The sequence below is a fragment of the Rhinopithecus roxellana genome, chromosome 21 (genome assembly GCF_007565055.1).
Source record: "Rhinopithecus roxellana isolate Shanxi Qingling chromosome 21, ASM756505v1, whole genome shotgun sequence".
Classification (NCBI taxonomy): domain Eukaryota; kingdom Metazoa; phylum Chordata; class Mammalia; order Primates; family Cercopithecidae; genus Rhinopithecus; species Rhinopithecus roxellana.
The window spans coordinates 56,855,846-56,878,621 of NC_044569.1; the positions used below are offsets into that span (position 1 = coordinate 56,855,846).

Sequence of the window (22,776 nt, forward strand, 5' to 3'; positions counted from 1 at the left end):
TGGTAGCATTATGCCCAAGGTCACAAACTAATGACCCATGGGCTGAATTTCAGCTGGAGACTGATTTGCTTGGCCTACACTGTGTGTGTATGTGTCTGATTAGTTGCTAACATTTGCAAATTAGGATTCCTCACACAAAAATCTAGATTTCTAGTTTTTCTTGGAAAATCATAAGATGTGGCAATGCTGAACCATCACAATCTCACAAAAACCATCAACTAGAACTCAAGAGCGGCTGTCCCCCCTACACCAGGCACAGGCTGACCCAGTGACCGTTGTCCCACTCAGCCTGCTTCACTCCTCCAGGTTATACATCTGGTTCCTGCAGGCATTTGACTTTGTGATCCCCGCACTCCGCTACTTTAGGCTGAGGCAGGGTCAGTGTGGGTGTAAGGAACAGACTCCAGACCTGGACTGCATCCCAGGAATGCAGCTCTGCTGCAAATTCCCCAGGCGTCTGATCAAAATACCTGTACAGACATTTGTTCCTCCTTAAACTGCCACAGCCGACTTTTAGCATTCTGGCAATCAGATGTCAGAGTAAGCAGCTCAGCTTCGGCCAGCAGCAGTTGCTTCCTACATCGTGAGTAGTTCAAAAGCAACTCATAAAATTCATGCCTGTCTTGATGAGCCATGCTGTCAAATTCTTCTAAATATGACTCAACATTTTCCAGCCATGAACCAGGCTCCAAGATTTTTAGCTGTTCTTTAGTAAATGGTACTAGTTCTGGTTGAGATGGGAGTTCTGGGTAGAGTCGCTCACTACGAAGCAAGGGTTTCACTGCCACCAAAGCTGGTGCTTCTCTGGCAATTTCAGCTGGCAACTGGGGATACAGTTTCCTCACTCTAGGTGTCTGAAAAACATGTTTGGCTTCGCAAGAACTCTGCAAGCCAACATTCTGTGGCACCTCTGAAGAACAAACCAGGCCTTCTTTGTCTTCTTTACTATTCTGAGTTTCTCTGACTTGTATATTTTCCATTTCTGGCTGAGTACAAGAAAAATTAGATTGGGGTGCACTTTCTGAAAGTCCACCTTGTACTGACGTATTTTCCTCTACCTCTGTGAAGTTCTTGGGGGTTTCTACTATAGTTCCAACACTGTCTCCAGGCTGGACCTTTGGCGTGACTGCACTGTCCCCCACACAGGGTGTGGCCTCTCCCCCTTCCTTTGGGGGCTGTGTGTTACACGTCAGGGATTCTTCATTGCTTATAGTTAAGGAGGTGAGTGGTATATCAAACATTTCACTCTCATTTTGTCCACTGGCATCATCCTGGAGCTGGGAATCGGTTACCACCTTCAGATGGTCTCCTTTGAATTCACAGGCTAGAGAAGGGATTTCCTGCTCTCTGGAGGTTTTTGGAAGGGAGACTTCATTGGACTCTTCCCTCTGAAGGGTTTCATATTTCTTCTTTTCCTAAAAACAACATACATAATGTGAAATAATTTATCACAATAATTGATGGTTTCAGCAGGAGGAATTTTAAAGCTGCACATAAAATCTAAATTTCATCATTAAACAAATGAAACCTAACTTCACTTTATCAGCAATGTGTTTCATATTTCGTATTATCCATATTGAGTGTGTTAAATCTGGAGATTCACTAGTCCGATCGTAAGAGAAAAGACATCACAGTAAGCAGCAAATTCTGATTCAAAAAATAGAAGGGGAAAGTTAATTAGATTGTACACCACTTTGCCAGAGGTTAAGTGAAATAGATCAGTCTCTACGTATCTTCAGCCACAACAGGTTTGTCTTCACCTTGACAAACAAATTCACTCAAAACTCAGGGAGAAAAGGACAGAACAACTTGAGCAACAGGACAATTGTAGTACTGGAATAAAATAAACATCCAGGAGCCCATACTGACATATTACCTGAATGAATAAATACGTAAATAAAATGGGTAAGAAGTGACAATTCTTCCACACAGGAGAATTCCGATTAATAGAATTAACAGAAGGAATGAGAAAAACAGAAAATTTTCCATAAGAACACCATGGTTAACTGTCACAGGTAAGATCTACCCATGGATGCTAAAGTGAGTGAGTGAAGAGTTTAAGAGAAACAGAGTATCTGCATAGTCTCAAAGTATCTCCTCCCAAATGTTTAATAACGACAAACAGGAAAATAGTAAGTTTCAGTGGAGAATCCTGGAAGATAACGCTTTAACCAAGTGATCAAGGTTACGTCACCAGTAATACTGACATCGGATACCCCAATAGGATATTCCCAATAATGTGTAACCTCAATCTAATCATGGGAAAACATCAGACAAAAACCCAAACTAAGAGGCAGTCTACAAAACAACTGAAGGAATGTGGTCATGAAAGACAAGACTGAGAAACTGGTAGAGATGGAGGGAACTACAGAGACCTGACAACTAAAGTGTATTGTGGGACCTGGATTAGAAAAAGGACATGAATGGAAAAACTGGTGAAGTCCAAATAAGTTCTACATCTTAATATTGCACCAACATTAAGTCCGTGCGTTTTTTGTCTGTTTTTTTCTTTTTTGAGACGGATTCTTGCTCTGTCACCCAGGCTGGAGTACAGTGGCGCAATCTCAGCTCACTGCAACCTCCGCTTCCCGGGTTCAAGCAATTCTCCTGCCTCGGCCTCCCGAGTAGCTGGGACTACAGGCGCCCGGCTAATTTTTTGTATTTTTTAGTAAAGACGGGGTTTCACCATGTTAGCCAACCTCCTGACCTCGTGATCCGCCCACCTCGGCCTCCCAAAGTGCTGGGATTACAGGCGTGAGCCACCGCACCCAGCCAATTTCTTAGTTTTAATCATTGTTCCATGCCATAGAATGTACAGTTATATAAGATGATGACACAAGAGGATGCTAGGTGAAGGGTACATGGGAAGTCTCTGTATTATATTTGTAACTTTTCATTAAGTACAAAATTATCTCCATCATCATAAAAAAGTTATTCATTAAAAATAAATGTATGGTTTCAAAAAAACCTTCAGGCATTAATACACAAACTAGATAATATAGGAAGTTAGGCTGAATAAGGAAGAAAAAATTATTTAAATGACATTTAAATAAAGTTGTTTCATTCAAACAGACTAAAAACCTCATTGAAATCACTCAAATACTTCCTTTCACAAAGAAATTTTAAGGCAGGCAAACATGAGTTATACAAGCTCTTGGTTATTTTGGATTATTCTGCTCTGAATGTCCAGCAGACTAACAGCCAAAAAAGTGGGGCCTTTATATATTAAAGAAAAGATGAATGTTTTTGACATGGAATTTGAGGTCAGCTTGTTGAAATGAACCTGACTGCCAAATATTTACAAATGGTAATGATTCAAGAAGCAAAACGCCCCTCCAAATAACTTCGCTCCCCACTGTGAACCGTGGACATTAGATCCAGAAGTCAGCCACCCAATGCACATCTCATACAAACTAGTTTATTAAACTGCCTAAAATCACGAATAACAGAAAACCATTATGTAAGTGTTAATAAAAAAAGCAAGCCCAAACTATGCTGCAATGATGTTTAGCAAACTTGCTGTAATAAACAGGGTTCTCAGACAGAGAAGTCAGAAAGAAAAAATTAAGAGGGAAGATGGTGACCACAGCAAGAGAAATGTTAGTGGACACATCAGGGACTCCTCATTGCTTACAGCTAAGGAGGTGAGTGGTACATCAAACATTTCACTCTCACTTTGTTCACTGGCATCATCCTTAAACATCATCCTTAAACATCATCCTTAAACATCATCCTTAAACATCATCCTTAAAAATACATATGATTTGCTTGGCCTATATTGTGTATGTATGTGTGTATGTGTCTGCTTAGTTGCTAACTTGCAAATTAGGATTTCTCACACAAAAATCCAGATTTCTAGTTTTTCTTGGAAAATCATAAGATGTGGCAACGCCGAACCATCACAACCTCACAGCAACCATCAACTAGAACTCGAGAGCAGCTGTCCCCTCGAAACCAGGCACAGCCTGACCCAGTGACCATTGTCCCACTCAGCCTGCTTCACTCCTCCAGGTTATATACCTGGCTCCTGCAAGCACTTGACTTTATGATCCCTATACTCTACTAGTCTAGGCTGAGGCAAGGTCAGTGTGGCAGAGGCCAAATTTTAGTGAGTTGACAATCAGAAAATGAAATTAGTAAAACAATTTCATTTACAATAGCATAAAAAGAACAAAGTATTTAGGGATAAACCGAGAGAAAAAAAGCATAATACTTGTACTCTGAAACTTATAAAACATTATTGAAAGAAATTAAATGGAATTTAATTTCTTTAAATGGAAAGACATTCTATGTCTTTTACAATATGGTTAAGATGAAAATATTCCTCAAATGGACCTACAAACTCTACATAATCCCTTGCAAAATCCTAGCTACCTTTTTTTGCAGAAATTGTCAAACTGATATTTAAATTGCATACAGAAATGCAAGTGACCCACAACAGACAGAAAATCTTGAAAAAGAACAAAGTTGGAGAACTTGCACTTGGCAATTTCAAAACCTACTACAAAGCTATAGTAATAAAGACAGTATTGGCACATGGACAGACAAATAGATGAAAGGAACAGAACTGATAATCCAGAAATAAAACCTTACATATATGGCAAATTGATTTTGACAAGAATGTCAAAACAATTCAACGGGGAAATTTGAACAAATGGAGCTAGAACAACTGGATATCCTCAAGTGAAAGAATAAACTGGATCCCTACCTTATATCATATACATAAATTAATGCAAAAAGGATCATATACCTAATGTGAGAGGTAAAACTTTTAAACTGTTAGAAGAAAACAAAAAAATCTTTATAACCTTGGGTAGGCAAAGCCTTCTTAGATATGACACCAAAAGCACAAGCAACAAAAGAAAAAGATCAGTTGGACTTCATCAAAATTACAAACTTTGGTGCTGCAAGTACCATCAAGCTCACGCGTGGTCTGGCACCAGCTGACCAATAAACTGGCTCATCTGATCTTGTGGCCCCAATCCAGGGACTGACTCAGCGCAAGAAGACACCTCCAACTCCCTGTGATTTCATCTCTGACGAATTAGCACTCCTGGCTCACTGGCTTCCCCCCACCCACCAAGTTATCCTTAAAAACTCTCCTCCCCGGATGCTGGGGAGACTGATTTGAGTAATAATAAAATTCCAGTCTCCCACACAGCTGGTTCTGTGTGAATTACTCTTTCTCTATTGCAGTTCCCCTGTCTTGATGAATCAGCTCTGTCTAGGCAGTGGGCAAGGTGAACCCCTTGGGCAGTTACAAAATTAGCCAGGCATGGTGGCTGGCGCATGTAAACCCAGCTACTTGGGAGGCTGAGGCAGGAGAATTGCTTGAACCCGGTAGGTGGAGGTTGCAGTGAGGCAAGATCGAGCCACTGCATTCCAGCCTGGATGACACAGTGAGACTCTGTCTCAAAAAATACATAAACAGGGGCCAGGCATGGACAGCTCACACCTGTAATCTCGGTACTTTGGGAGGCCAAGGCAGGCAGATCACAAGGTCAGGAGATCAAGACCATCCTGGCCAATATAGTGAAACCCTGTCTCTACTAAAAATACAAAAAAATTAGCCAGGCGTGGTGGCAGGCGCCTGTAGTCCCAGCTACTCAGGAAGCTGAGGCAGGAGATTCACTTGAACCTGGGAGGCGGAGGATGCAGTGAGCCAAGATCACACCACTGCACTCCAGTCTGGGCAACACAGTGAGACTCTGTCGCTAAATAAATAAATATGGCCAGGTGTGGTGGCTCATGCCTGTAATACCAGCACTTTGGGAGGCCAAGGTGGGTGGATTACCTGAGGTGAGGAGTTTGAGACCAACCTGACCAACATGGTGAAGCCCCATCTTTACCAAATATAAAAAATTAGCTGGGCACAGTGGTAGGTGCCTATAAATCCAGCTACTTGGAGGGCTGCGGCAGGAGAATCACTTGAACCTGGGAGGTGGAGGTTGCAGTGAGCTGAGATCGTGCCACTGCACTCCAGCCTGGGCAACAAGAGCAACTGCCTTCAACTACCTACTTCAGTTAAAAATAAATAAAAGTCAGGTGCAGTGGCTCACACCTGTAATCCCAGCACTTTGGGAGGCCAAAGCAGGAGGATCCCTTGAGCCCAAGAGTTTGAGACCAGCCTGGGCAACACAGGGAGATCCCATCTCTACCTTTATAAAAATAAATAAATAAAGACACAGAAGGAAGACATAATGTACATATAATAATCATTATAGATCACAAAATAAAATTCAAACAACTCTGTGTATATCAATTCCATGTGTATCAAGTAACATAATTTAAGCAAAAGGTATTTCCTTTTTTTAAAAAACAAATCAGAGACACCATCTTACTGTGTTGCCCAAGCTAGAGTGCACTGGCTATTTGTAGGCACAATGATAGCACACTGCAGCCCTGAACTCCTGCGCTCAAACAGTCCTCCTGCCTAGCCTCCCTCCTAATTGAAAGTACAGGCTGGTGCCATCAGGCCAACAAAAGATATTTCTTACAACTAAAAATGCCAGGCAGATTAAGAAAAATCTATTTCTTTATATTTAATCTCCACAGAAGTTACATACAGGTAAAAAATCAATTTTAAAGTCATTCAAATGGAGAAACAATAACCAACTATAAAGAAAGAGTTGATAAACACAGAAAAACATACTTAACTATACATTACAGTAAATATGCTCTGGAGTGCGAGTATATGGGAAAAAAAACCTAAAGAAAAATACAACAAACCATTATCAACAGTTATTTCCAGAAGATGGAATTCTGGGCATTTCATTTCTGGGTTGTACAGTGTGTGAGAGTGTGTGTATGTGTACACTCATACACACTTTAAGCAATGAGGAATCAGAAAGTAAGTAATCGTTTAAAACTAAAGTTTTTTTTTTAAGTTTTAGGAAATAAATGGGAAGTTTCTATTCATCACTTGAAAAAACATGTAGAGATATGGAGTAGGCTTGGATTCACACGTCCAAGCCTACTCCGCATCACTACATGTTTATTTCAAAATTAACATATCTGAAACCAAACTCCTGATTTTCCCCCTAAAACCTGTTCCACCCACAGCTTTCTCCTTCTCAGGGTCTTCCTTGACTGTTTTCTCTCACATCCCACATCCCAACCTCAGCAAACCCTCTTGGCTCTCAGACTTCAAACACTCCTCACCACCTTCTCTCTGACAATCCTGGCCCAAACCACCATTACCTCTTGCCTGGGTGACTGCAATAGTCTCAGCCAGTCTCTGCTTCTACCCTTGCCCCCTTACAGTCTATTCTCCAAAAAGCAGGCACAGTGATCCTTTAAAGCACAAGTAGAATCATGTCATTCCTCTGCTCAAAACCCTGTGTTGATTCCATATGTCACTCAGAGTAAAAGCTCATGCAAGGCCCGACATGACTGGGCTCTGCTACCTTTCTGACTTCATCTCCTACTGTTTTCCCCTCACTCACTCCGCGCTAACCACACTGCCTCCTTGCAGTTCCTAGGACAGGTTTGGCATGCTACTGCTAGTCCCTCTGCCTGAAACACTTCTCCCCCAATATCCACATAGTGAACTATCTCTTCCCTTTCATGTCTTTACTTAAATGTCACCCTCAATAAGAACTAGCCAGGCCGCGCACGGTGGCTCATGCCTATAATCCCAGCACTATGGGAGGCCGAGGTGGGCGGATCACCTGAGGTCAGGAGTTCGAGACCAGCCTGGCCAACATGGCAAAACCTTTACTAAAAGTAAAAAAATTAGCCAGGCGTGGTGGTGGGTGCCTGTAATCCCAGCTACTCAGGAGGCTAAGGCAGGAGAATTGCTTGAACCTGGGAGGCAAAGGTTACAGTCAGCCAAGATCGCGCCACTGCACTCTAGCCTGGGTGACAATAGTAAGACTCTGTCCCAAAAAAAAAAAAAACAAACTATCCAGACCACCCATCCTAACCTCTAACCAGTACTCCCCAACTCTTCAACCTGTTCTTTTTCTTTTTTTCCATAGCACTTATAAAGCATGATATATTTTCTTCTTCATGGGTTTTTGTTTGTTTAGCTTGCTTGTTTTTTGTCTTCTCCCTCTAGAATGTTAAGCTCCACTAAGGTCAGGTTCTTTGGGCTTTTTTCTCTTTTACATCCCAAGAGCCTAGAATAGTTTTTGGAACATAACTGGTGATCAATGAGCATTTGTTTAATAAATGAATGGCTTTTAGGAGGCACAAAACCCCAACTTCACACCAATAACCACTCCTGGTGGAAAGGGACTAGAGGTGGAAATCAATCATCTAGGCATGGCACAAGGGGGATGGGGATTTAAAGGTTTTTCCTGTGACCTTCTGGGACACATCTGTCTGTCCTTAGCAATTACTGGATGCTCTCACTATTAAAAAGTTGTTGGCATTCAGAATTTAATATTAACTGTTTAAAAAAAAAACTATAAAATGCACTACTTCTGCAGAGTAAGTCCAAATCTAAGAATCTACTGTACTTAACTTATAATTTATCAAGATTAATGAAGTCAGGGTGCTCAGAGTTTGGGGATTTTATAGCAGAGAATGATACTAAAGAAATGAAAATATTATTAGGTCTATCTCTTAGGCATCAGGCGATAAGCACCACATGCCTAACCATAACCTAGCAGCAGAGGTTAGCTACCAGATGATTAACATTGAGGAATGTAGGTCAGCTGCTGGGTAAAAACCAGAAGCCACTTAAACTGTCCAAAGGCAACAGCACATGACACTATCCACTTCCTGAACTGAGACTTTGAACCAGTTTGTGCTTCCCAAAATAGTTGCCAAATTATACTGCAGATGGTAAAGGTTTCATTAATGCAGGACTTTATAACCATAACTGAACTATAACCAGCACTAACAAGTGCATCAATCTACTCCAAAAAAAATAATAACTTTCTAGATTGTTTTATTCTAAAAGAATTAACTTTCTAGATTGGCAAAGATAGGGGCTTTGCTGGTGTCATGGACATTTTGCATCCGTTTTCTCATACTAGTCAGAGGAAATTTATTAAATTCTTCTGAGTGACCATGCTTGGAAATATTCTTCATTACTGGCATTTATTTCATCATTTAATGAACATTATCAAGTGACAAAGAGGCTGTGAAGGGTACTGAGAACAAGACAGGTCCCTCCCTCAGTGAGTTCAAAATCTAAGGGAGAAAGAAATGTTGACAAAGTAACCACAAATGAGATGAGTGCCCACAAAGGGCAGAAGAGTGCTATTGGAGAGGCAGTGACAGCAGGGAGATGAGAGAAAGCTTCTCTGCCGAAGTACTGTTTAGCTGACACCTCATAAATGAGTAGTTGGCTAGGTAAAGAGGGACAGGAAGGGGTGTCAGAGGAAACAACACAGGCAAACGCCCTAAAGCAGGAAAGGACATAAAGGACATAAAGGTTAAGAATCAAAAGAGAACTTTGGGAGGCCGAGGCAGGTAGATCACCCGAGGCCAGGAGTTTGAGAAGAGTCTGGCCAACGTGGTGAAACCCCGTGTCTACTAAAAATACAAAAATTAGCCCGGCATGGTGGCAGGCACCATAATCCCAGCTACTCAGGAGGCTGAGGCGGGAGAATTGCTTGAACCAAGAAACGGAGGTTGCAGTGAGCCAAGATCACACCACTGCACTCCAGCCTGGGCAACAGAGTGAGACTCGGTCTCAAAAAGAAAAAGAAAAGGGAGAATGGTAGGAGTGGTGGTAGAACTGAGGCTGAGGAGGAAGACAGAGCCAAGATCATACAGAGCCCTTAGTCTATGCTTTGGACTCTAGCCTCTGAGTGATGGGAAATCTTTGAAAGATTTTGAGGAGAGTAACATGATCAGTTTTGTTTTGAAAAATACATATCCAGCTCAGTTTAGAGAATGGGCAGCAAGAATGAATGTAAAGAGGCCAGTTTAGAAGCAGTCCTCCTTGGAGTAAGGTCATAGTAGTTAGGATGGAGAGGAAATGGACAGAATCAAAAGAATATTTAGCAAATGCAATTGGCAAGACTTAGTGAATGATTAGATTTAGAGTGTGGGCAAAAGTAGATGTCAAGGATTTTTGATTTGACAAAATGCCTCTGAAATAAAGGCCTCTTCATAAACTTTAACAAAAAAAAATTAACGTATGTTTGTATAGGAAAGTTGCCTAAGATGGATAAAAAAATATAATCAATTGGTTTGTCATGATGGATCTAAAAGCTTAAGATTTTTAACTATTTAATTTAGAAATTCTGTTTTAAACAAAATAACTTATGAGGGAATCCCCTTAACAGACTCTTTTTAAAGTATTTGCAACATTCTATCTATGAAAAGACAAAAGACATATGAAATATGAAATAACTATTAAGCTCCTGGATTGAGAGTCAGGATTTCTGGCTTTAACCTGAGTTCTCTCACTAACTGCATGACCCTGAGCAATAATTTAACCCCTGGAGGCTTTAGTTTCATCAAGATATTGGGGCGAAAAAAACTAGAGATTAAGACTTAAGATTCTGCTCTCATAGACAACTAACATTTCTGTGTTATGCACTACTGCATTCTAGGTTCGGGGATTTTTTTTTTTTTTTTCTTCACTGGATAGGTATAATATTTTTTTTTCTTTTTCTGTAGTCTCATCGTTAAGCAGGTTTAGGGATCTTATGCATAGCTGGCCAATGGCTTTTTTCTTCCTCCTGGGCCTGGATAGTTCTTTACCAACCCAATACAATGCAAACGCATTTCTCTTAAAAATATTTCTGAGCCGGGTGTGGTGGCTCACGCCTGTAATCCCAGCACTGTGGGAGACCGAGGAGGGCAGATCACCTGGGGTCCGGAGTTGGGGACCAGCCTGACCAACATGGAGAAACCCTGTCTCTACTAAAAATACAAAATTAGCCGGGCGTGGTGGCGCATGCCTGTAATCCCAGCTACTCAGGAGGCTGAAGCAGGAGAATTGCTTGAACCCAGGAGACAGAGGTTGTGGTAAGCACAGATCACGCCACTGCACTCCAGACTGGGCAACAAAAGTGAAACTCTGACTCAAAAAAAATAAATAAAATTTCTGAAATTCGGTACCAAAATGACTTTCTCCCCAGAATAACTCCTCACAGACATGGATACACCAATGTGTGTCTAACTCCACTACAGCCTTTTAAAAAGTCATATCAAGAAAATGTGGTAAATACTCAGCATGGAATACTACGCAGACATAAAAAAGAACAAAGTTTTGTCCTCTGCAGCAACATGGATGCAGTTAGAGGCAATTATCCTAAGCAAATTAATGCAGAAACAGAAAATCAAATACCACATGTTCTCATTTATAAGCGGGAGCTAAACATTAAGTACACATGGACACAAAGAAGGGAATAATAGATACCAGGGCCTACTTGAGGGTGGAAGGAGGGAAGACGGTAAGGATAAAAACACCACCTGTCAAGCACTAAACTCATTACCTGGGTGATAAAATAATCTGCACATTAAACCACCAAGACGTGCAATTTGCCCATGTAGCAAACCTCCACATGTACCCACTAAACCTAAAATAAAAATTAGAAAGAAAAAAAAGAGCATCATAATGAAAGAAATCCACATAAGTCATTTACAGTCTATTAGGCATGGTACCTATGAACACTAGCGTCCTGTTAAAACCTTGTTCCCATGAGAAAATCGGATTACAGTATCATGTTTAAATTACACCTGCTTTGGAACACCACCCACTTCTGGGGAAAAAAATGCCCTGCACTTGTAATACCATCCTCCTTATTTCCCAAATGTAAACTCTGTTTCAGGTAAGCCAAAATTATGAGGTCTGGCCAGCCGGGAGCAGCATTTAATCTTATCATCTTAGAAAACATATATAAACAGGCCGGGAAAGGAGGCTCACGCCTGTAATCCGGGCACTTTGGGAGGCTAAGGGGGCGGATCACCTGAGGTCAGGAGTTTGAGGCCTGACCAACAAGGAACCCGTCTCTACTAAAAATACAAAATTAGCCGGGTGTGGTAGCGCATGTCTGTAATCCCAGTTACTCGGGAAGCTGAGGCAGGAGAATCGCTTCCCGAGTAACTCCGACCCGGGAGGCGGAGGTTGCGGTGAGCCGAGATTACACTCCAGCCTGGGCGACAGAGCGAGACTCCGTCTAAAAAAAAAAAAAAAAAAAAAATATATATATATATATATATATATATATATATATATATATACAAAATGAAAATCCAGACTGTATATACAAAATGAAAATCCAGACTGCACTTACAGACAAATCAACTTAAAATCACTCTAATACTACATGTAGTCTAATACAGGACACCCAGAAAATTCAAATACTTCCCTACTGTGTGAGTCCCGCCCTGGGTTAATTTCTAGCCATTCGTGCCCCTGAGAAACAATCAAGATAATAAGAAATAAACAGAGGCAGCACCACTGTCATCTTGAACTTTCAAAGTGATGAGAAATGGCACATCACTAGTCTACTTATAAAGTTCTACCAAAGGTACCTTCTCCTCATGGAGGAGAGGAACCTTCTCTCTTTATGCATGGCAGGGACTGAAAATGTTCTAGGATATAAAGGAGTAAAGAGAGAGTCAACGATGGGGCTGGAAACAGAAAAATTATTTCACGGCAGGACACCAGACCCAGGTGAGGAAAGCCAAGAAGAGAGCTGAAAAAGAAGAGACCAGTGAAGTCACAGGAGGGAGAAGGAAAAATGGGGTCCTGACAGAGTGTGGCAAGGGGGTGTGGAGAAGGAATGGAGGAGAAGGGGGGATGTCAACGGGTGGTGGGATCAAATATTTAAAGGTGGAGGCAGAGGATGCAGAGGGCTCAGGGAACGGGAGTAGATTGGGCTGGGGAGGCCGAAGAGAGGAGCAGGGAGACACAGCACACTGCCAGAGCCTCGGGAGGGTGGGGAGATCCTCACCTTTGTTTTAGTCCGGCTGGCCTTGGCCTTGGCCCGGCGCTGGGGCTTCACTGCCTCGGCCATAGATAGACCCTGCCGCGGGGCCGTCACCTTTTGTTTTTGTGAAACCTCTGCGCTTCACGCAACCTGCCCCGTTCTGGCCTCCGGACTGTCACATGATCGAATTTCCGCCACTCCCGGAGAAGAGGCGGTGACTCGGAGCCTCTACGGGCCGCAACGTAGGACAAACCACTCCGGGACGCATTTGCACTGGAGGACGGCGGGCCCGCCCCCTTTCCGGAGCCCAGGCCCCACCCCTAACCCTGGCTACACCCGGCGCGCCGGTGTCTTGGGTTACGTTGGACAAGGGCAGCGACCTAGGCTGACCGACCGACCTACTGCGTCTCCCGGCTCTGCAGAATGGCACTCAGTGTGGACCCCGGGCGCGCTCGCACACTTCAGCCGCGTCGGCTTGAAGAAATCCGGGAAGTGGATTTGCCAGTCTTTTTTTCATCTTCAGATAACCAGATCCAGTCGGTTAGCCTAAATCCGCACTGCGCGCAAGGAAGAAACGCTGATGCCCATTGGGGTGTGCACTGCAGTGTCCTCTTTTGTAAAGGGAAATGATCATACCTGCCTTTTCGGATGTCATGAGGATTTAATGGGCTCTCCAAGAAAGGTGCTGGTAGCAGCAGGCATGTCGGTACATGGTAGTTATTATCATTACTGTACAAATTCCCAGACTGGAAAAGAGACATGTGTTCCTAAAAGGACAGGCAAACAGGTAACAAGACAAGTAAGACCCGTGAAAGTATTCTTAGTATACGTTTTACACAGTGTGCTTCATCTGAAATTTCCAGATGTGAAAAACTTGTCCACATCTTCCCTTCCGAGCTCTAGGATTTCTGCAATTTGCTTGTATCCTTATTGTTAGTGTCTGTCAGTCCTCCCAGAATGTAAGATTCTCAATGGCAGGGTTCTTGATTTTGTTGCCTGATGTATCCAAGGGTCTCTAGAACACTGCACATAGTAGCACATAGTAGATACTAAATAAATATTTCGTGAATCACACAAATGAATATGCGTTTTCTGGCGGAGGGGTAAGATAGTTGAAATGGAGTGGGCCAGGCGCAGTGGTTCACGCCTGTAACCCGGCACTCTGGGAGGCCTAGGCAGGTGGATCACCTTAGGTCAGGTGTTCGAGACCAGCCTGGGCAATATGGTGAAACCCCAACTCTACTAAAAATACAAAAAAAAAATCACCTGGCGTGGTGGTGGACGCTGGTAATTCCAGCTACTCGGGAGGCTGAGGCAGGAGAATCTCTTGAACCCGGGAGGCGGAGGTTGCAGTGAACCAAGATCACACCGTTGCACTCAAGCCTGGGCAACAAGAGCAAAACTCTGTCAAAAAAAAAAAAAGGAAAGAAAAGAAAGAGAAATGGAGTGTACAGGAGGGAGGAAAAAGACCATCCACCCACCTGTAGCATGAATGAAAAATTCAGGAATATGGCATGAAAAATGGAAAAGACTTCAAAGATGCAGTTTGCTTGTTTATGATCATATTTTAATTGAGTATAGAATACAATTTCATGTATTTTGTTCCCAAATCCTCAGCAACAAAAATTATTAAGCTACTCAGAATGTACACGTACTTTGTATGTCCTGGTGTGTGTGTGTGTCTGTGTGTACATGTATATAAAGTTATCACCTGCAAAGAGTTGGCAAATATGAACCAAATCTTTTTACCACCATTACTATCCATAACTTTTGCTGATATTTCTCCCAGTATGGAATACCCTTGCTCTCTGACCTCTCCCAGTTTAAGTCATTCATGACATTTAAAGTTCTCTACGTGCCACCCACTACTTGATCAGCAAAACACAACTGACCCTACCTTCAATTTGCATGTCTTACAGTTTGGTTAGGAAGCAGACACAATGCATAGATACATTGTGATATGTGTATCATCGCCTAAAGGGGAAAAGAGGCATACATTGGAAAGACTGAATGAAGGGGTGACACCAGGAACTCACCAGGGGTGAGTTCCACACAAAAAGAGGTTAATCAGGGAAGATGGGAGAAAGAGGAGGAGAAGGAAAGAAATGAAGTTTCTTTAAAAAGTAACTCAGCCAGGCACAGTGGCTCACACCTATAATCCTATGCACTTTGGGAAGCTGAGGCAGGCGGATTGCCTGAGTTCAGGAGTTCAAGACCAGCCTGGGCAACGCAGTAAAACCCCATTATCTACTAAAATACAAAAAAGTTAGCCAGGTGTGGCGGCGTGCGCCTGTAGTCCCAGCTACTCGGAAGGCTGAGGCAGGGAATTGCTTGAACCCGGAAGGCGGAGGTTGCAGTGAGCCAAGATCGTGCCACTACACTCCAGCCCGGGCGACAAAGTGAGACTCCGTCTCCAAAAATAAAAAAAAATTTTTAAAAAGCAACTCAAAACCACAAACTCCCAGGACTGCATAAGGTACTTCTGCTGCATTTATGTGGCTTACTGCACTTGTCAAGATGGTGAATGTGAGTATGATGACCGGAGAGGCCAGAGAGAGCCAAATTGCTCTGTATAAAAAGAGATTTAGAGAATTAGAGAGGAAGGAGCAACCAGATATAAGGGGAGGCAGAAACCAAGTCACCTGGCAGAGGGCTAACTACTAAGGAGACCTACATTTTCCATCACAAAGTTATCTGTCACTGGATTAATTTCAGAAAGTGGGGCCAGCAGCCAGACAATTCAAGTTCAGTAGAATCCAAACAAATTGTAAAGCAACTATCAGTTAGGTAATGATATAATTTGAACCCAGAAGGTGGTTTTGAAACTACTTCTTTTGAAGGATATAGACTTGAAGTCTCTGTTGCCACAGCAACAATCTTAAAAGGGAGAATGGGAGTAGGGACTCAGAAAAGTTCCTGAACATACGCAGTCAAGGATTTCATGTCCCAGTCAGAAAACTGACTGATAAGCAACCTGAGTTCCCAGGGCTGCTAAACCCAACTTGTTGAGACAATAGCTTGAAAAAGTAAACTGACCGGCAATGGTGGCTCACACCTGTTATCCCAGCACTTTGGGAGGCAGAGCAGGGCAGATCACTTGAGGTCAGGAGACCAGCCTGGCCAACATGGTGAAACCCCATCTCTACTAAAAAAAAAATCAAAATTAACCGGGCGTCATGGCACACCCCTGGAATCCCAGCTACTTGGGAGGCTGAGGCAGGAGAATCGCTTGAACTCAGGAGGCGGAGGTTGCAGTGAGCCAAGATGGCACCACTGCACTCCAGCCTGGGTGACAGAGCAAGACTCCATCTCAGAAAAAAAAAAGTAAACCAATTCCTAGAAGTAAGGGATCAGCTTAGGAAAGTCAAATACAAAGCAAATAAAGTAATTCAAGCCAACAGCATAATCCTTTTGTGTTAAATTAGGAATAAACTATATCTTTTTGTATTTAAAGTGCTTGTACTAGTTAAGATAATTTGACACATTAAAAGTTACAGACCTTGTGATTCCAAATTATGTATTTCACTACCTGATTTTAGATTACATATATTTTAGTTAAAAAATAAGATAATTCTACACTGCTTACATAATCATGGAACATCTCTGAGAAATTGAGATCTATCATATCTATTAACTGAATTTGTGGCTGAGTACAGTGGCTCATGCCTGTAATCCCAGCACTTCGGTAGGCTGAGGCGGGCAGATCACAAGGTCAAGAGATTGTGACCATCCTGGCCAACATGGTGAAACCCCATCTCTACAAAAAATATAAAAATTAGCTGGGTGCACACCTGTAGTCCCAGCTACTCGGGAGGCTGAGGCAGGAGAATCGCTTGAACCCAGGAGGCAGAGGCTGCAGTGAGCCGAGATCATGCCACTGCACTCCAGCCTCCGGACAGTGTGAGACTGGTGACAGAGTGAGACTCCGTCTCAAAAAAAAAAAAAAAAAAGAATTTGTTAGACTTTAGTAGACTGGTTTAAATAATTAGCTTGAACCCAGGAGGCGGAGGTTGCAGTGAGCCAAGATAGCGCCACTGCACTCCAGCCTGGGCGACAGAGACTCCATCTCAAAAAAAAAAAAAAAAAAAAAAAAAAAAAACTAGTGCTTATACATGACCACTGATATATTTTTATGCATTTTTTCTATAAAAATCAATTCCTAGATGTACAATTGCTGATCAGAGAGGCATTCTCATTTTTAATTTTGATAAATATTTACCAGATTTCCCTCCAGTACGTTGTATTAATTTTCACTGTGGCTTTAAGAATTTATAATACTTTTTAATCTCATGATTAAAATCCTGATCAATTAAAAACAAGAACAAGGCGGTCGGGGGTGGTGGGTCACCCCTGTAATCCCAGCACTTTGGAAGGCCGAGGTGGGCAGATCACCTGAGGTCGGGAGTTTGAGACCAGCCTGACTAAGGAAGGAGACCACTACTACTCCTGCTGCCCTCCTCCCCCCACTTGCCTAGTTCACAAGACAGGAGGAAAGTTGGAAAGAAACAGAAATAAGATAAATAGCTAGACGACCTTGGCACCACCACCTGGCCCTAGGAGTTAAACAAAGTAATAATAATAACATCAACCCCTGGCCTAAACTACTTGTGTTATCTGTAAATTCCAGACACTGTATGAAAAAAAAGCATTGTAAAACTTTCTGTTCTGTTAGCTGATGCATGTAGCCCCGTCACGTTTCCCACGCTTGCTCGATTTATCACGACCCTTTCACGTGGACCCCTTAAAGTTGTAAGCCTTTAAAAAGGCCAAATATTTCTTTCTCGGGGAGCTCGGCTCTTAAGACGCGAGTCTGCCGACGCTCCCGGCCAAATAAAAAACCTCTTCCTTCTTTAATCCAGTGTCTGAGGAGTTTTGTCTGCGGCTCGTCCTGCTACATTACCAACATGGAGAAACCCTGTCTCTACTAAAAATCAAAATGAGGCAGACATGGTGGCACATGCCTGTAATCCCAGCTACTCAGGAGGCTGAGGCAGGAGAATCACTTGAGCCCGGGACGCAGAGGTTGCAGTGAGCTGAGATCATGCCATTGAACTCCAGCCTGGGTGACAACAGCGAAACTCTCGATCTCAAAAAAAAGAACAAGGTATTCATAAAAAGACTGTAACTCACATATTATGTTATGGCATTCCATAACAGAGTAAAACCAGGGTTCAGTGAAAGCTGCTGAACTCTAGAAGGTACGCTGGGTTGACCTTTCTTAAATCCACTTGCAAAATTCCATCCCAGAGTCTCTGTTGCCATCTGGTGGCAATGCCTGCTTGGCGAAACCTCTTACATATGATTTCCGAGAAGTCATTCATGCTGCTTTCTGTACACCCTAACTGCACAAGGCATTATTTCATCATTCTTCATTACTAAATGCATTTTGTAAAATTGCGAAAGAATCAGGTTACTTCTAAATTATTTCAGTTTCTTGAGACAATTAGCTCCCAGAGCAAGTACCAAAAATGTACAACCTATGTTTTTCTAACAAACTCTCTTCCCTAGGTGGGCTCTTTTCCATTCACAGACTTTTGCTTCCATATGCAGCAAAGCATATAAAATTTGTCCTTTTTTTCCTCTTATAATCTCCAAACATTAAATGAGTCATACAAGTACAGTTGACCCTTCAACAATGCAGGAGTCAGGGTCACTGATCCTCCACGCAGTAGAAATCTGCATATAACTTTTGACTCCCCCAAAGCTTTATTTTATTTTATTTTATTTTATTTTATTTTATTTTATTTTATTTTATTTATTTTATTGAGATGGAGTTTCCCTCTTGTTGGCCAAACTGGAGTGCAATGGCACAATCTCGGCTCACTGTAACCTCCGCTTCCCAGGTTCAAGCGATTCTCCTGCCTCAGCCTCCTAAGTAGCTGGGATTACAGGCATGTGCCACCATACCCGGCTAATTTTGTATTTTTAATGGAGACAGGGTTTCACCATCTTGGTCGGTTGGTCTTGAACTCCTGATCCACCCGCCTTGGCCTCCCAAAGTGCTGGGATTACAGATGAGAACCAGATATTTAAGGCCATGAAATTTAAATGTATTTGGCACTCAGATGGAAATTTCTGGCAATAGCTGAAACAAATAGCTTCAACCTAAAACAATAGCTTCAACCTAAAACTAAACTAAACTATACTAAAAGACAGAAACAAAAATATAAGCCAGGGCTGGGCATGGTGGCTCGTGCCTGTAATCCCTGCACTGTGGGAGGCTGAGGCGGGAGGATCACCTGAGGTCAGGAGTTAGAGACCAGCCTGGCCAATATGGTGAAACCCCCATCTCTACTAAAAATACAGAAACTAGCTGGGCATGGTGGCGGGTGTCTGTAATCCCAGCTTCTCCGGAGGCTAAGGCAGGAGAGTCGCTTGAACCCAGAAGGCAGAGGTTGCAGTGAGCTGAGATCATGCCAAAAAGAATTCCAGCCCCTCTCATCTTGACTTGGTGGCTGGTGCACTTTTATTTGTTTTACAAAAACAATTTAGCCTTTTGGGAAGGGCTATTAAATAAACTAAACACTAAATTCCTTCCCTAAGCTAGTTCAGCGTATGCTCAGGAATCAACAAGGACAGTTTAGAGGTTAAAGCAAGATGGGGTCAGTTAGGTCTGATATCTTTCACTGTCATAATCTTCTCAGTTAATATTTCTGCAAAGGCGGTCTCAATCAGGATGAAATGAAATGGTGATAACATCTGTGCTGCACCACACAAAAGAACGAGATCAGGTCCCTTCTGGGAACATGGATGGAGCCGGAGGCTGTTATCCTTAGCAAACTAATGCAGGAATGGAAAACCAAATACCACATGTTCTCACTTATAAGTGGGAGCTTAATGATGAGAACACATGGACACAAACAGGAGAACAACAGACACTGGGGCCTATTTGAGGATGGAAGGTGGAAGAAGTGAGAGGATCAGAAAAGATAACTACTGGGGTCAGGCATGGAGGCTCACACCTGTAATCCCAGCACTTTGGGAGGTTGAGGGCTGGAGGATCGCTTGAGCCCAGGAGTCCAAGACCAGCCTAGGCAACACGATAAAACCGGGTCTCTACAAAAAACACAAAACTTAGCCAGGAGTAGTGGCACATGCCTATAGTCCCAGCTGCTCAGGATGCTGAGGTGGGAGGATCACTTGAGCCTGGGAGGTGGAGGTTCAGTGAACCGAGATCATGCCACTGCACAACAGCCTGGGCAACAGAGCAAGACTCTGTCTCAAAAAATAATGATTGGGTACTAAGCTTAGTATCTGGGTGACGAAATAATCTGTACAGCAAACCCCTGTGATACCAGTTATCAACGTTGAAATACTTCATTCCCTTTGACCCATTCATGAGAAATAATTATTTCTCCCTTGAACCTTATAGGTCTTTGTAAATGCCTATATTACCACATTGCATTTCAGTTATGTTCATATGTAATGCAATTCGTTAGAATGCCAAACCCTTGTGGTTCAGTCTTGATGTGATGTAATGATTAAAGAGGCACAAGCAGACAAAAAACAAAACACTATGCTGCAGAATCACAGTTACTGAGGCCTCACCTGTGGTGAATTTGGGTGAAATGGGTGGAAGAGCTCATGCGACATTACTAACATTTGAAAGATGTGGGGCAAAGGTAGTTCTAAGGACTATCAAGTAGGTTGGTTTTTATCAACTGCTGTTGATACACTGCAGAAATCATAAGTTCAGGTCACTCAGGGAATAGTGGGAAAGCCAGAAAGCCCTTGTGGCGTCATTTAAAGAGATGCATTTTACAAAATTATAAAGGTAACATGAATATAAAAAGAAATGATGTTACTTCCAAATTACTTTATCTTTCTTCAGATCCCGAGTCACAGGTCAGGAGGACACATCAGTAATCCAGTGGAAATGGTACATTCTGGTTTCTTTGTTATTGTTGTTTATAGAGATGGCATCTCACTATGTTGCCCAGGCTGGTCCCAAACTCCTGGGCTCAAGGGATCCTCCCACCTCAGCCTCACAAGTAGCTGGGACTGCAGGTACGTATGACTGCACAGGGTAGAAACAGTACATTCTGGATCAGGCCTAAGCAAATCCAGGGAGCACAAGTACGTTGCCCCAAAAGGTGATGCAGACTCATCAATTACCTTTCTCTGTTGTACCTGTGCCTCTCCCTCACCTCATACCTGTGGCCTCAGAGAAGGCATCCTTCAACCCAGTTAATGGAGAAAAACTCAGGCCCGGTCAAGAATAGGGCAGGTCTGTATGTTAATTGTTGCTCTGTACCTATATGGACTGCTGCCACATGACAGTCCCACGCAGAAGGGACTGTGGAAAACAGCAGCGAAGAGGAATACTCCCAAAGCGCAGGAGTCAAGCAGTCCAGCTGCTCATCAGCTTGCTGTGAAGGGAAACGTTGCCCATGGTAAATATAGAGAGAGATTCCTGGACTGTGGCACGCGACCTGACTGATTGGCAAGGGAGGAATTAGAAGACTGAAGACAGGCTGGGCGTGGTTGTTCATGCCTGTAATCCCAGCACTTTGGGAGGCTGAGGCGGGCAGATCACTTGAGGTCAGGAGTTCGAGACCACCCTGACCAACATGATAAAACCCTGTCTCTACTAAAAATACAAAAATTAGCCAGGCGTGGTGGTGTGTGCCTGTAATCCCAGCTACTAAGGAGGTTGAGGCAGGAGAATTGCTTGAACCCAGAGGACAGAGGCTGCAGTGAGCCGAGATCACACCACTCTACTCCAGCCTGGATGACACAGTAAGACTGTCTTAAAAACAAATAAAAATAAAAAATAAATAGAAGACTAAAGACAAAGAGTCCTAGGGAAGAAGCAGGTGATTGGCCTCTGGGATTAGGCAACAAAACGTGCAATTCTTTGTGTCCCATATCCAAGGCCTGTGAGAGAATATCCATCACAGAGCAGGTACAGAGCAACCAGGTGGTGGGGGTGATGCATCCAGTGCGGTAAGCAGGCCTCTGTCCTTGGCCACTCTGGTGCTTCCTCAATGGGCCCATTAACAGAGAGCCATGGTGGCAGGAATGGAGCTATGGGGACTTCACTGTTCACCAACCCTGATGTAGCAACTACCACTGAATGCCTGACCCATTAGCCTAAAGACTGAGGCTGAGCTCTAAAAATGTTACCAGTCCTCAAGGAGACCAACCAGCCACTTGGTGGCAAATTGATTCTATCAAACCCATTCTACCCTGGAAGCATTTCTCTCTACTAGCATTGCCTCTGCCAGCACCACAATCCAGGAGCTTATAGAGTATCTAATGTAACATTATGGTTTCCAATAACATCATCTTAAACCAGTGTTTCTCAATTTTTTTTCTATTATTATTATTATTATTTTTTTTTTTTTTTTTGAAACGGAGTCTTGCTCTCTCTCCTAGGCTGGGGTGCAGTGGCGCAATCACAGCTCACTACAACCTCTGCCTCTCAGGTTCAAGCGATTCTCCTGCCTCCCCGAGTAGTTGGGATTACAGGCACGTGCCACTGGGCCTAGCTGATTTTTGTATTTTTAGTAGAGACAGGGTTTCACCATGCTGGCCAGGCTGGTCTTGAACTCCTGATCTCAAGTGATCTGCCTGCCTCGGCCTCCCAAAGTGCTGGGATTACAGGCATAAGCCACCGCACCTGGTCTTCAATTTTTTTTTTCATTATCACTCCCTTAAGAGCCTTTTTAGACATTTTTTTCCTAATTGTCACCCTATGAAACTTTTCTTTTTTTATTCTTTTCTTTTTCTTTTTTTTTTTTTTTTACATGCCTTCTGAATTCAAAAACTTCCATGAAATTTTAATACCACAGATATACTGTATTTCTTCTTCTCCTTTTTTTTTTTTTGAGACAGAGTCTCACTCTGTTGCCAGGGCTGGAGTGCAGCGGCACAATCTCGGCTCACTGCAACCTCCACCTCCTGGGTTCCAGTGATTCTCCTGCCTCAGCTG

General features: G+C 42.9%; 1 protein-coding gene across 3 annotated transcripts in view; it reads right to left on the reverse strand.

Moving 5' to 3' along the window:
- EPG5 (ectopic P-granules autophagy protein 5 homolog) overlaps nucleotides 1-13,031 on the reverse strand; it is a 136,006-nt gene extending 122,975 nt beyond the window's left edge. For 2 of the 3 annotated variants that reach the window (XR_004055685.1, XM_030925971.1), the window contains exons 1-2: nucleotides 12,867-12,929; nucleotides 471-1,415 (exon numbers count right to left, since the gene is read on the reverse strand). Coding sequence is in view for 2 of the 3 variants with exons in the window: in XM_030925971.1 (XP_030781831.1) it covers nucleotides 471-1,415; nucleotides 12,867-12,929 (1,008 nt within the window). In the remaining variant the exon portion in view is untranslated. Of the gene's footprint in view, nucleotides 1-470; nucleotides 1,416-12,866 lie in introns of all 3 variants that reach the window. The other variant, XM_030925972.1, reaches the window with a different exon arrangement.
- Between the last annotated feature and the right edge of the window lie 9,745 nt (nucleotides 13,032-22,776).